Source organism: Nycticebus coucang, chromosome 6 (assembly GCF_027406575.1).
Source record: "Nycticebus coucang isolate mNycCou1 chromosome 6, mNycCou1.pri, whole genome shotgun sequence".
In the NCBI taxonomy this organism is placed as follows: domain Eukaryota; kingdom Metazoa; phylum Chordata; class Mammalia; order Primates; family Lorisidae; genus Nycticebus; species Nycticebus coucang.
Genome location: NC_069785.1, coordinates 80,949,747 through 80,964,350, shown reverse-complemented (window position 1 = coordinate 80,964,350; position 14,604 = coordinate 80,949,747). Strand labels below are relative to the sequence as shown.

Sequence of the window (14,604 nt, the reverse complement as noted above, 5' to 3'; positions counted from 1 at the left end):
TATTAACCTGCATTATGGTTATTAGCGATCTGTTACTTTGTAACAAATTATCCTAAAATGTAGCAGCTTAGAAGACCAATAATTATTGCCTCACAGTTTCATTGGTTCAGTAGTTCAGACGAGGCACAATGGGGACAACTTGTCTCTGCTTTATGAAGCCTGGGCCTCAACCCGCGCCTGTGGCTCAGTGAGTAGGGCGCCAGCCCCATATACCGAGGGTGGCGGGTTCAAACCCAGCCCCGGCTGAACTGCAACCAAAAAATAGCCGGGCGTTGTGGCAAGTACCTGTAGTCCCAGCTGCTCGGGAGGCTGAGGCAGGAGAATCACTGAAGCCCAAGAGCTAGAGGTTGCTGTGAGTCCTGTGACATCATGGCACTCTACCGAAGGCAGTAAAGTGAGACTCTGTCTCTACAAAAAAAAAAAAAACCTCAAGTTTTGAAACTAATGCCTAGAATCCTGAAGGCTGGTTCCTCTCCATGTCTTGACAGTGAATACTGGCTATCAGCTGGGGTCTTGACTAAGCCTGTCAGGCAAAATACCCACATGTGGCTGCTCCATGTAGCTTTCTCAGATAGTGGATTCTCAAGGGCAGGGAGAGAAAGAGAAAGTTAAATAAATATATAAGTAATACTTGTTTCTTGTGCATTACTAGAATTCAGGACTCTTTTTCTCTCAAAGATTTCAAAATTCCTGACGGTGCCTGTGGCTCAAGGAGTAGGGCACTGACCCCATATACCAGAGGTGGTGGGTTCAAACCCGGCCTCAGCCAAAAACTGCAAAAAAGATTTCAAAATTCCTTAACTGGAGTTTGCTATTTTTGTTCATCTTTTTAGGTTTTGACAAAGCCAAACTCAAGTCAATGGAAACATACCTTAAAGCTGTGAAATTGTTTCGAAATGATAAGAATTCTTCAGGAGAACCTGAATACTCCCAGGTAAATGCAAATTAAGCCATGGTAATAGTAATTAAGAGTGTAAATTTCAGAGCCTAATCACCTAGGTTTGAATCCCAGCTCTGAAACTATCTTCCGTATAACCTTGGGCAATTTATTTAGCCTTTCTGCCTCAGTTTTTTCATCTCTTAATTAAGTATGACAATAATGTATACGTCATAGGATTCTTAGATTAAATACAAATTCATAAAATAATTCTAGGCACATAGTAAATACTTAAAAGGGATAGCTATTATTTAAGAAATATACTTGTGACCCAGTCCTTTTATTTTACAAAAATTTTTATTGTAGTGAATTCTGTAACATTTTTTTCAAGTGTGATTTTTTTTAGTGTTAAAATGTAATCTTAACTCCTAATTCTTGCTGTAATTTTTTTCTATTTTATGATAAGAGTACTGTAATACTTTTCCCAAAGTAATCCATTTTGATTATCTGTATCTGGTCTATGGCTATAGTTTGCAAAATTATATTTTATTAAAAAGATGCTGTTATGTGGTCTTAAATGTTTCAAAGATATTTTACAATATAAGCAAATTTATCTTATCTTTTGGAAATTTATGTTGAAATAAGCAGAATTCACTTTCAATAAAATAAAATTCATTTTCTAGGAATATGTCAAGTCTATAATATCTTGGTATTATCATAGGTTTGGTTAAATGTTAAGCTATTTTGTGGGAAAATCTGTTTTTTTTTTGCCTGGCTTTATTTTTCTTTTTTCTTTTTTCTTTTTTTTTTTTGTGGTTTTTGGCCAGGGCTGGGTTTGAACCCACCACCTCCAGCATATGGGACCAGCGCCCTACTCCTTGAGCCACAGGCACCGCCCTGGCTTTATTTTTCTTAATAGCGTATTCCTACCTGATAATATCTGTTAATCAGTATGCTTGTCTGTCTTTCCTCTACTAGAATACAAGTAAGCTCCATGAGGACAGGAAATTTGTTTTGTTTGGCATTGTATCCCCAGCTCTTAAAACAGTGCCTGACATTTAGTAAATATTTAATAAACACTTTAGGTGAATAAATGAATACATATAGGTGTATTGAAGAGCTTAGTATAGAACCAGAGGAATTGAATTTGTGTAATGCTTTGGGCAAATCCTTTTTAACTTCTTTGATCATTTCTGGTTCCTTTCACCTCTATTTACTGAATCTAGTGCTTTGTCCATGTTCTTTAAAAAGACATATTGCAACGAATATGTTGGAGTTGGATGGAAAAGTTGGATGGAAAAATTACACTGGGTAGAATAAAAATGACATAAATTTGCCTATTAAAAAAAAAACCCACCATATTAAGAAATAAAACTAAAATCATCAAGATGTGGATTTCAAGAGAAACTCCTTAAATGGGCGGCGCCTGTGGCTTAGCGGGTAGGGCACCGGGCCCATATGCCAGAGGTTGTAGGTTCAAACCCAGCCCTGGCCAAAAACAAAAAAAAAAAAAAAAAAAGAAACTCCTTAAATGTATACTTAAGGGCAAAGACTTGGATCACCTGAATTGTTAAATGAAAGTACAATAAAGATGGTTAAGATAATTCAGAATAAACATGGCTATTAAATAATAATGAAAACTATAGTGAAGAGAAAGTTTCAAATTGGTTTTATCCACATAAAATTGGATAAAATAAAATTTATTCACGAAGAAAATTGTAGAAATAGCATAAGAAATAAGTAGAGACCTAGTTGGAAGTGGGATTTTAACAAAATATGATCTTATTTATTTTTTGAGACAGAGTCTTGCTCTGTAATACCCTGGCTAGAGTGCTGCAGCATCCACCTAGCTCACAGCAACCTCAGACTCCTAGGCTCAAGGGATCCTCCTGCCTCAGCCTCAGGAGTAGTTGGGACTACAGGTTCCTGCCACCACATCTGGCTAATTTTTTCTATTTTTAGTAGAGACAGGGTCTCACTTGGCTCAAGTTGGCCTCAGACTCCTGAGCTCAAGGGATCTTCCCGCGTTTGCCATCCAGAGTGCTAGGATTATAGGTATGAGCCACTGTACCCTGCCAAAATATGATTTCTTAATCAAGGAATAAAAGCCTGGTCCACCTTTTTCTGCTGTGTCCCTCCAGCACCCTCTGTTGTCCGGGTTTCCCATCATGCAAGCTAACAAAGGAGAAATGCTCATTCAACAATTATCTCAGCTCGGCGCCTATAGCTCAGCGGCTAGGGCGCTGGCCACATACACTGGGGCTGACAGGTTCGAACTTGGCCCAGGCAAACAACAATGACAACTACAACAAGAAAATAGCCAGGCATTGTGGTAGGCACTTGTAGTCCCAGCTACTTGGAGGCTGAGGCAAGAGAATCGCTTGAGCCCAAGAGTTGGAGGTTGCTGTGAGCTGTGATGCCCTGGCACTCTACCAAGGGTGACAAAGTGAGACTGTTTCAAAAAAAAAAAATAATAATAATTACCTCCATCCCCTCAATGATTCCCCAACAATAAAAAATCAAACAACAACAAAAAACCAACAGTTACCTCCGTGATCACAAAGCAGGCAAGGAAGGGGGGAATTTAGCACTCAGAGGCACTAAGACCATAGCTGGTATGGGAATCTACTTTATCACTGGTCATCTGTTAGGAGTATTTATCTTTGTGGGGAAAAACACACTTTGGAAACCATAAGTTTTTTTTTGTGGACATTATGATTAGTATTGTGGTAGTTTGGTTATATACTGATCTGCTAGTCTTGCTATTAGAAAATTTTCATGTTGTGTTTTATAAATTTAAATGGGCTTGTTTTAAAAATCCTTATTTTTGCCATTAAAACAGATTGCATTAAAACAAATGATCCCTCATTCTGCTTCAGAAAGTAATACTTGAATTGAAACCTGTTCTTAGGAATTTTGCTTCCTTGTCTTCTTCTTCTCTCTCATTTCCTAGGTGATCCAGATTAATCTCAATTCAATAGTTCCCTCTGTTAGTGGTCCAAAAAGACCTCAGGATAGAGTTGCTGTGACAGATATGAAAAGTGATTTCCAGGCTTGCTTAAAAGAAAAGGTAGGTTTCTGTATTGTTACCATTTGTCAACATGCTTTATGTTGAGTAATAAGGAACCAAGAAGGTGACCCATAAGCTCAGTCTGCAGCTTCCTTTCTATAGATTATGGTATACACCATAAGTCCTTCATTTGGTGAGCTAGTACTACTTTCAGTGTGAGAGTCAGAGATTGATTGTGCCTATTTAAATTAAAATTTAAACTAATTAAAATGAAATAAAATTTAAAGTTGAGTTTCTTAGTCACATGAGCCTCATTTCAAATGCTGGTTAGAAACATGTGACTATGGCTCTTACATTGAACAGCACAGGTAATAACTATTTATATCATCACAGAAAGTTTTATTAGATAGCACCATTCCAGGCTTTTGTGACTTCCTATACTAGGAACAAAACTATGACACTAATTACTTTTATAAAATTTGACAAAATGTAACTGAGTAACAAGTAATCTCTTTGGCATTGGGGAGTTTTAGAATCATGGCGTCAGACTTGTCACTTTCTCTGTTTTATTATGAGAACTAGTAGTTGGCTTTCTTTTCAGAGCCTTTTTTTTTTTTAAGAGACAGAGTCTCACTTTATTGCCCTCGGTAGAGTACCATGGTGTCGCAGCTCACAGCAACCTCCAGCTCTTGTGCTTAGGCGATTCTCTTGCCTCAGCCTCCCAAGTAGCTGGGACTACAGGCGCCCGCTACAACGTCCAGCTATTTTTTTTTTTCCTTGCAGTTTTTTGCCACGGCTGGGTTTGAACCCGCCACCTCCGGCATATGGGGTCGGCGCCCTACTCCTTTCAGCCACAGGCGCTGCCCTTCAAAGCCTTTCTTTTAATGATTTGTTCTTGACTCCTTATTTGGAAAATGTTAAACTTGTACAAAAATAAATAATATACTGAATTGCCATATAGTTATCTAGCTTCAATAATTACCAACTCATAGCCTATTATGTTTCATCCATACCACACTCACACACATAAGATCGTTTCGGAGCAAATACTAAGGGCCATTTCTAATAGAAAATAGCTTGTATCATTTCTTGAGAATTATTGTAAATAGAAATGAATAAAAAACAACAAAGCCAATAAGATCCAGATTCTGAGCCGGGCGTTGTGGCGGGCGCCTGTAGTCCCAGCTGCTCGGAAGGCTGAGGCAGGAGAATCGCTTAAGCCCAGGATTTGGAGGTTGCTGTGAGCTGTGTGATGCTGTGGCACTCTACCGAGGGCCATAAAGTGAGACTCTGTCTCTACAAAAAAATAATAATAAATAAAAAAGATCCAGATTCTGGGTAGTTGGCTGGACTCACTTGAATAATAAAAATTTTGCCCGTGACTCCTATTATAACTATTCAAATTATGTTATAGGCCTCCTACATCACTCACAGTTGGGACTTATCAATGCCTAGTGTCTGTTGTTTTTTTACCAGTTTTTTTCCCTATCCTTATCCAGAATATTTCATTTATATTTCGTGCAAATTTATGTAGGTTGGATTTAAAGGCTTCCAAATTGCAGCTGAAAAACAAAATGATATTGTCTCCATTCATTATGAAGGAAGTGAATACAAGCTGTCCCATGGGTCAGTGGTCATTGCTGCAGTTATTAGTTGTACAAATAATTGCAATCCATCTGTCATGCTTGCTGCAGGTAGGTTATGGTTTACGGCCATACTTTTTTTCTCTTAAATGATTATGTGTGTCCCATTTTATTCACTTTCTGTTTTTTAGATTATGTTTGAATATCAGTATCTAACATTTGATATTCAGAGACTTTCTCAGATTTTTTTTATCAGATCTTAAAGAGTTTGATTTATGTTACTAATTTTGTTTTTATTACACAGAAGGTAATTTTTCTTTTTTACTATAACTTACATGATTTAATTTTAGGTCATATCTGCTTTTGTTTAGTGTGTATATAGTTAATTAGCAGCTGTTTCTTTTCTTTTTTTTGAGACAGAGTCTCATTTTGTCACCCTCAAAGTGCTATGGCATCATAGCTCACAGCAACCTCAAACTTGGGCTCAAGTAATTCTCTTGTCTCAGCTGGGGCTACAGGCATCTGCCACAACACCCAGCTGTTTTTTAGAGACAGGATCTCACACTTGCTCAGGCTGGTCTTGAACCTGTAAGCTCAGGCAGTCCACCCATCTCTGCCTCTCAGAGTGCTAGGATTACAGGCGTGAACATCTTGTCTAGCAGCTGTAGCAGCTGTTTCTTGATTATTAGAAGTTAACTATAAATAGTATGCTAGATTTCATTGAGAGTTATGAAAGAAGTAAAAAAATCTCAAGTGAAATCTGTTTATATACACATGTGAACAATTCATTGTATAAAACTATGGATAATAAGGGTTAAATTGACCTTAATTTACTGTAATTAGGACATTTAAAAATGGTTCAGTTAATATCTACTCTATATATGCATATATGTGTATATATCTTGTACTTTACTAATTTACAACATAATGGCTGGTATATTTACTATAATTTTTAATGTATTTAAATGAAGCAAATCAGTAGATAAAATGGACAAAATAATGACAGTAAATTTATGAATATGAACTTTTGTTCCAGTCTGAACTGGAGACAAGTCTATTAAATAAACCTTTTCTCACCTCCTATTTAAGTCTTTGTTTGTTGATTGTGCAGGTCTTTTGGCTAAAAAGGCTGTTGAAGCTGGTCTGCATGTTAAACCTTATATAAGAACAAGTTTATCTCCAGGCAGTGGGATGGTGACACATTACCTCAGTTCAAGTGGAGTATTGCCGTACCTTAGTAAGCTTGGGTAAGTGACAGTTACTATTTTAATTGACATTGGTATTCAGTAGATGTCAATACTGCTTGTTGAAACTTTTCACATACAAAGATATGACAGAAAAAGTGTGGTTTAGTTATATTTGTTACCTTTTGTCACACAATCTTTGAGGTCTTATCACTCAGCAAATATTTATTGGATATATCCAATGACCAAGGTGCTCATTGGCTACTTAGAAGATATGATCTTGGCTTCATGATAATTGATCCTCAGTAGTAAAACAAGTAAAATCAAATAACAGTGATACACGGTTAAAGAAATAGTACCAATAAGTACATAATTTTCATGAATTGAGATCAGAAAAAAGTGAAATTTTACAGGTTGTATTTATGGAGTAAATTGTCTTAATGTAGTTTTGTGAGGTTATTGGACATACACTATATAAGTTAAGCTGTCCCTGAACTTTGAAAAAATAATTTTTGTATTTTTTGCTAATAAAAAAAATTGATGTGTCTTCAGTATATAGTTTGGATTATCTTACATATATCATTAATTCCATTGCAAAAATGATCAATTTTATGTTTTTGCTTTTAGAATAGCACCTGAAGTAATTTAGAGGATTATACCTCTTTTGTTGTTGTTTTTGTTGTTGTTGTTGTTGTTGGCAGTTGTTGTTTAGCTGGCTGGGCTGGGTTCGAACCCGCCAGCCTGGGTGTATATGGCTGGCGCCCTACCCACTGAGCTACAGGCGCTGCCTGGATTATACCTCTTTTTATAGTTAGATCATCTTAGAATCATTGTCAGATACTTTTCTTGGGTTTAATTGGTTTAGAATTGAAACATTTACTTCTATCTGGGAACCCAATTACAATGCCTATTTTGGGTCCTTTGGTAGATTATTATAGTCAAATCCTCTTGATATTTTATAGTTTAAACCCATTTGGATGGAAGTTCAATATTAATTTTTGAAAGGTCATTCTTACTTCTAGCAAGTAGTATTTGAGGGATTTTCTTATGTAGTATGGTACCCTGTTTCCCCGAAAATAAGACCTACTTGCAGGAAAGCTAAGATGTCCCCTAAAAATAAGACCTAGCACATCTTTGGGAGCACACCTTAAAATAAGACACTGTCTTATTTTCAGGAAAACAGGGTAGGTGCTGTTGACCTAACAGGGAATGTCCTAAATGTCGTGGCACTGGAAGGTTTATACAAATAGCATGCCTCTGAGTTAGACTTGATTAGTAAAATGATGTGAAATTAATTTATTGATGAAGGTTAATCCATGTGTCAGAAATATTCTTTTTTTTTTTTTTTTTGGAGACAGAGTGTCTCACTATGTCATCCTCAGTAGAGTGCTGTGACATCCCAGCTCACAGCAACCTGAAACACATGGGCTTAAGTGATTCTCCTGCCTCAGCCTCCCAACTAGCTGGGACTGTAGGTGCCCACCATAATGCCCAGCTATTTTTTGTTGCAATTGTCATTGTTGTTTAGCAGCCTGGGCTGGGTTAGAATCTGCCACCCTCAGTGTATATGGCTGGCGCCATAACTACTGTGTTATGGACGCCAAGCCAGAAATATTCTTTTAAATAATCTTATTGCAGTGATGGAATTAAGAGATAAAACTTGTCCTTTCTTTATGAATGTTGTGATGTGCTATCCAGTCACATTTGTTTTTTAAAATGCAGATTTGAAATAGTTGGCTATGGATGTTCAACATGTGTGGGAAATACAGCACCCTTATCAGAAGCAGTTTTAAATGCAGTAAAACAGGTAAAAAGTGTGGATCACCAGGCCACTTTAAATGTAGTTAAATGACTTCTTAACTACATTTTGTTATTAAATTTTAGAAAATATATATTGATGTATTTATATTTCCATATAGTCTTTATACCTGTAGGGAAGAGAAACTTGTGAGTGTTAAAATGATTCAGAGTCATTTCTAGGTCCTTGAAATAATTCCTTTTTGTTGTTATTGTTGTTGTTGTTGTTGAGACAGAGTCCCACCCTGTGCCCTGAGCAGAGTGTAACCGCAGACTCGGGCTGTGAGCATCCTGCTACCTCAGCCTCCAAAAGCCACTGGGATTATAGGTGCTCCTCGCAGCGCCTGGCTGGGTTTTTCATTTTTTTAGGAGTCAGGGTCTCACTCTCGCTCAGGCAAGTCTCGAACTCCTGAGCTCAAACAATTCTCCCTCCTCAGTCTCTCACAGTGCTGGGATTATTCCTTGATAATGTAAGGAATTAGTTTTGGTTTGGGGGGCTTTTTTAGGATTTTTTTAGTTTATTTACAGGATTGATAATTCCTTATCTAAAAATTACTAATGTGTTTTTTGTTTTGTTTTGTTTTGTTTTTTGTAGAGACAGAGTCTCACTTTATGGCCCTCGGTAGAGTGCCATGGCATCACACAGCTCACAGCAACCTCCAACTCCTAGGCTTAAGTGATTCTCTTGCCTCAGCCTCCCGAGTAGCTGGGACTACAGGCATCTGCCACAACGCCCAGCTATTTTTTGGTTGCAGTTCAGCCGGGGCCCGGTTTGAACCCGCCACCCTCGGTATATGGGGCCAGCGCCTTACTGACTGAGCCACAGGCGCCGCCCACTAATGTGTTTTTTGATTACTTAGCCCTCAGACTATTGATATTGCTTGTTTATGATTATCTAAATTTGTGCCATCTCTTGGATTGAATATGTGTATGTTTGTGTGTTTTTTTTATTTTTTTCAGGGTGATTTGGTTACCTGTGGAGTTTTATCTGGAAACAAAAATTTTGAAGGTCGCCTCTGTGATTGTGTTCGTGCCAATTATCTTGCCTCTCCACCCTTAGTGGTAGCTTATGCCATAGCAGGCACAGTGAATATAGATTTCCAGACAGAGCCTTTAGGTATCTTTTCCTTTATGTATATGTATATTCGCACACAACGTTTCCCCCAGAAGTTGCTATATTTTTGAAATGTTTCTTAGACTGTCCATTCTTCAAATTATTTCAGGAAAACTTATACTAATGCAGAGTTATTAATTTCTGTGTTCATGTGAAGAAAATAAAATTGCAAGTAATTAGTTCTTCCAGCCAAAGCATCCTGTTGTTGAATAATTTACGTGGTTTCTATGATATGTCTTTGAAAAGTTGTGAACATTTTGAGAGAGTTTTTTTTTTTTTTTTTTTTTTTTGCTTAATATCTTGTTCAAATTATTTAACCAGGTACTGGCCCTGCTGGCAAAAACATTTACCTGCATGATATTTGGCCTAGTCGAGAAGAAGTTCATCAGGTAGAAGAAGAATATGTTATACTATCCATGTTTAAAACATTAAAAGAGAAAATAGAGGTAAGAGTCTTTTGTTTCTTTTAATAGTTTAATCAAGTTGCATGTCTTTTTATTTCATGCATCTTTGTAAGTAAAATAAAAATTAAAATCTATTATTGTGGGCTTGGCGCCCATAGCTCAGTGAGTGGGGCGCCGGCCACATACACTGAAGCTGGTGGGTTTGACCCTGGCCTGGACTTGCTAAAACAACATTGACAACTGCAACCAAAAAAATAGCCGAGTGTTGTGGTAGGCACCTGTAGTCCCAGCTACTTGGGAGGCTGAGGCAGAAGAATCGCTTAAGCCCAGGAGTTTGAGGTTGCTTGAGCTGTGATGCCATAGCACTCTACCAAGGGAGGCATAGTGAGACTATCTCATTAAAAAAAAAAAAAAATTATTGTTGTGTATACACAATTTTTTTAATGAGTAATAGTTGTTTTATATGTGGAATTTATAATTACAAAGGGAATGGCTTTGTATTACAATTGATTTTATTTACTTGTTGGAAGTGTATAGCAAACACAGAGTGTAAGTACACATTTTAAGAAAGGAAAAAAACTTAAAATTTTAATGCTCAAGTCACATTTGACTTATGCAGTTACAAGAGGTGCTCAAATGTGATTTGTATTCATCTTTTGTCCTTGGTATATATTGAGTATTATAATTTTAATAGTTTTTCCTTTCTTCAAATGTATATATATATTTTTGGCACCCTTTGTATTTGGCATCCTGAATATGAATACACTTCATAGAAACCACTTGTATTTGTCACTCCTGTTTAGATGTTTTCAAATTCAAAAGAAATGAGCAAGTGATGAACTCTCTCTCCCACCAATTTCCTGCCCCTTTACTTTGCTTCTGTAGAGCAACCAGTGATATCTTCAGCATCTTTCCAGAGATGTTTTTATGCACATACAGACAGATACATATGTATGAACTTTTAAGAACAGAATATAAATATGAGGGCATAAAAAGTACTTAGCAAACATATATTGATCCCCTGCTATGTGCCAGATATTCTTCCAGGTGTTTGGAATACAACAAAGCACAGAATTCTCATGGGGAAAGGCAGACAGTGAATTGTAAAGAGAAAAATTAGGTAAATTATATAATATTTGTTAAAAATTAATAAGTACTATAGAAAACCTAGATGAAAGTAAAGAGGGTCATTTGTGAAAAATTTTAAGAGCAGATTGCATTTTTATATAGGATAGTAGAAAAGATGACATTTGAGCAAAGTTTTAAATGAGTTAGCCATATGTCTGAACAAAGAGCACGGCTTCGTAGGTAAAGGGAGCAATCAGGGTAAAGGCCTTAAGGAAGAAACTTTACTGAAAAGGTGACTAGAGCATGTTGAGTAAGGATGCTAGTAGGAAGTGATGTCCAAGAGAAAATGGAGCCCCAGTTATAGGGAATTTTAGGCCATTATAAAAACAGTCTCTCAGGAGGCTGAGGCAAGAGAATCGCCTAAGCCCAGGAGTTGGAGGTTGCTGTGAGCTGTGTGAAGCCACGGCACTCTACCGAGGGCCATAGGATGAGACTCTGTCTATACAAAAAAAAAAAAAAAAAAAACAGTCTCGGCCAGGCATATTGGTTCACACCTGTAATCTCAGCACTTTGGGAGGTCAAGGCAGGAGGATCAATTGAGGCCAGGAATTCAGACCAGCTTGGGCAATGTAGTGAGACCCTGTTTCTACAAAAGATAAGAAAGGTTAGCGAGGGGTGGTGGTGTATACCCATAATCCCAGCTAGTTGGGAGGCTGAGGCTAGAGAATTGCTTGAGTTAACGAGTTTGAGGCTGGGCTCTGCGCCCATAGCTTAGTGGTTACGGGGCTGGCCACTTACACCAGGGCTGGCAGGTTTGAACCCTGCCCGGGCCTGCTAAACAACAGTGATAACTATAAGAACAACAACAATAGCAGGATGTTGTGGCAGGCGCATGTAGTCCCAGCTACTTAGGAGGCTGAGGCAAAAGAATCGTTTAAGCCCAAGAGTTTGAGGTTGCTGTGAGCTGTGACACCATGGCACTCTACCGAGGGTGACATAATAAGACTCTATCTCAAAAAAAAAAAAAAAAAAAAGAGAAGCAAATAATCTCATACCCTGAGTCAGGTAACAGGGAGACCCACTGGAAGACCAGTTGCAGCAGTCCAAAGTAAAAGATGTTGGTGAGATGGACCATTGGGGTAGCAGTAAGGGTAGTGAGAAATGGTGAGATTTTTGGATATAGTTTGAAGGCGAGGATGTGGGAACAAATATGTTGAAAGAGCAGAGGTTTTTCTCTGTGATAAAATTCTTAAAAATTAACAGCATACCTCATGTGTTTAAAGCTCTTTAGCAATATACGTGTAGTATGTAAATCTTTCTAATTTCTTGAGCTTTTTGGACTTCAAAGTCTTTATGTTCAGTTTATATTGAAACTTACCACTTATGGTGTTTCTGAAGATCTGGTATGCTGGAATTTGATGAACAGATCTTTATTCTGTCCAAATAATGTTATTTTATAGAATTCACTATTTTAGTTTTCTTTCCAAATGGATTAGCCCCTTTTTTTCATTCTGATCTACATGCTATTTTATTCCCCTGATCTTTTTTTTTTTTAGAGACAGAGTCTCACTTTATCACCCTTGGTAGAGTGCAATGACATCACAGCTCACAGCAACCTCCAACTCCCGGGTTTAGGCGATTCTCTTGCCTCAGCCTCCCCAGTAGCTAGGACTACAGGCGCCTGCCACAACGCCCGGCTATTTTTTTTATTTATTTATTTTTTTGGTAGAGACAGAGTCTCACTGCACCGCCCTCGGGTAGAGTGCCGTGGCGTCACACGGCTCACAGCAACCTCTAACTCTTGGGCTTACGCGATTCTCTTGCCTCAGCCTCCCAAGCAGCTGGGACTACAGGCGCCCGCCACAACGCCCGGCTATTTTTTTGTTTCAGTTTGGCCGGGGCTGGGTTTGAACCCACCACCCTTGGCATATGGGGCTGGCGCCCTACTCACTGAGCCACAGGCGCCACCCCGGCTATTTTTTTTGTTGTTGTTGTTGCAGTTTGGCTGGGCTGGGTTTGAACCCACCACCATCAGTATGTGGGGCCGGTGCCCTGTTCACTGAGCCACAGGTGCCACCCTCCCCTGATCATTTTTATAAGCCACTTTTTCTGAAATGTTTATTTTTCTTTTGGTTTATTAACTAAAACCATATTCACAGATGGGAAATAAACGGTGGAATTCCTTAGAAGCACCAGATTCAGTTTTGTTTCCATGGGACTTAAAGTCTACTTATATCAGATGTCCTTCATTTTTTGATAAACTTGTAAGTACTGTTTTAGCCTTTGATCTTTTAAAGATTGTTTTCAGCTAAGATCTTGCAAAGAGTTCAATGCCTTGAACTTTTTACTTTTTTAGACCAAAGAGCCAGTTGCACTCCAGCCTATTGAAAATGCCCATGTCTTACTATATTTGGGAGACTGTGTTACAACAGATCATATATCACCTGCTGGAAGCATCGCTAGGAATAGTGCTGCTGCTAAGTATTTGACAAACAGAGGGTATGTGTGTGTGGCTTTAGGGTGTTTTGTTTTGTCTTCTTTCTCACTGATTAAGAGGCTTCAACTGTCATGTTCTTTTCATCCAGTAAACGTGCTGTCATAGGTGTCTGTTGTTGCATTCGATTTAAACAAGAGCTGGGGTCACCTGTTTCACCTGTCTTTGCTTATAACTTAGAAATTGAAATTACTGTTTTAAATCGATCCCTTATAGTCTATATAAACAACTGATTAGAAATAAAATTTTTCTTTTTTAGTGGTACTTTGTTGAAAAGTCAACTTGGTTTGACCTACCAAACGGAGCCTGATCATTATTGGAGTACAGAATCTAAATGTATATTGTATGGGCTATAAAATGCACATAACATGAGACTAATATCAAATCAAAAAACAATGAATTTCTACTTCTTAAACCTGAGATTTTACGGGAACAATAAACATGAATTTAAAGGCCATATATATTGAAAATATCTGCAACTAGTCAAATCTTATTTCATTTATACATGATTAGTAATATACAATTGCTTTGTTATCAATGGACTATTTTGACACCAGAGACAAAGTTTTGCAAGAAGCAAAAGTTGTAATACTGCTGCCTGATTACTTTTTAATGCTTAATTTGATGCTTGAACAATTCAGATGACAAGATTTTTCACTGAAATATTTTATAAAGATCAGTGCTCTGTAGTCGGATTTGACATGTAATAATAATGTATAACTCTGCGCAGCATCCAGCTTGAATTTGTTACTGCACAAAGATGGGGCATGTTGAACATTAATAAGAATAGTAACCGGTGGCTCGGCGCCTGTACCTTAAGCAGCTAAGGTGCCAGATCTGGTGGGTTCAAATCCAGCCTAGGCCTGCCAAACACTGACAGCTACAACCAAAAACTAACCGGGCATTGTGGCAAGCACCTATATTCCCAGCTACTCGGGAGGCTGAGGCAAGAGAATCACTTAAGCCCAGGAGTTTGAGGTTGCTATGAGCTGTGACACCACAGCACTCTCCCCAGGGCAATAGCTTGAGGCTCTGTCTCAATAAAAAAAAAAAAAAAGTAACTGGAAGGGACT

At 38.0% G+C, this 14,604-nt stretch overlaps 1 protein-coding gene across 1 annotated transcript in view; it reads left to right on the top strand.

The window, feature by feature from the left end:
• IREB2 (iron responsive element binding protein 2) overlaps positions 1–14,604 on the top strand; it is a 59,444-nt gene that overhangs the window by 35,659 nt on the left and 9,181 nt on the right. The window contains exons 10-18 of the mRNA XM_053594184.1: positions 834–934; positions 3,831–3,947; positions 5,422–5,581; positions 6,582–6,717; positions 8,377–8,461; positions 9,412–9,568; positions 9,887–10,011; positions 13,197–13,301; positions 13,394–13,536. Coding sequence (XP_053450159.1) covers positions 834–934; positions 3,831–3,947; positions 5,422–5,581; positions 6,582–6,717; positions 8,377–8,461; positions 9,412–9,568; positions 9,887–10,011; positions 13,197–13,301; positions 13,394–13,536 — 1,129 coding nt within the window. The remainder of the gene's footprint in view (positions 1–833; positions 935–3,830; positions 3,948–5,421; positions 5,582–6,581; positions 6,718–8,376; positions 8,462–9,411; positions 9,569–9,886; positions 10,012–13,196; positions 13,302–13,393; positions 13,537–14,604) is intronic.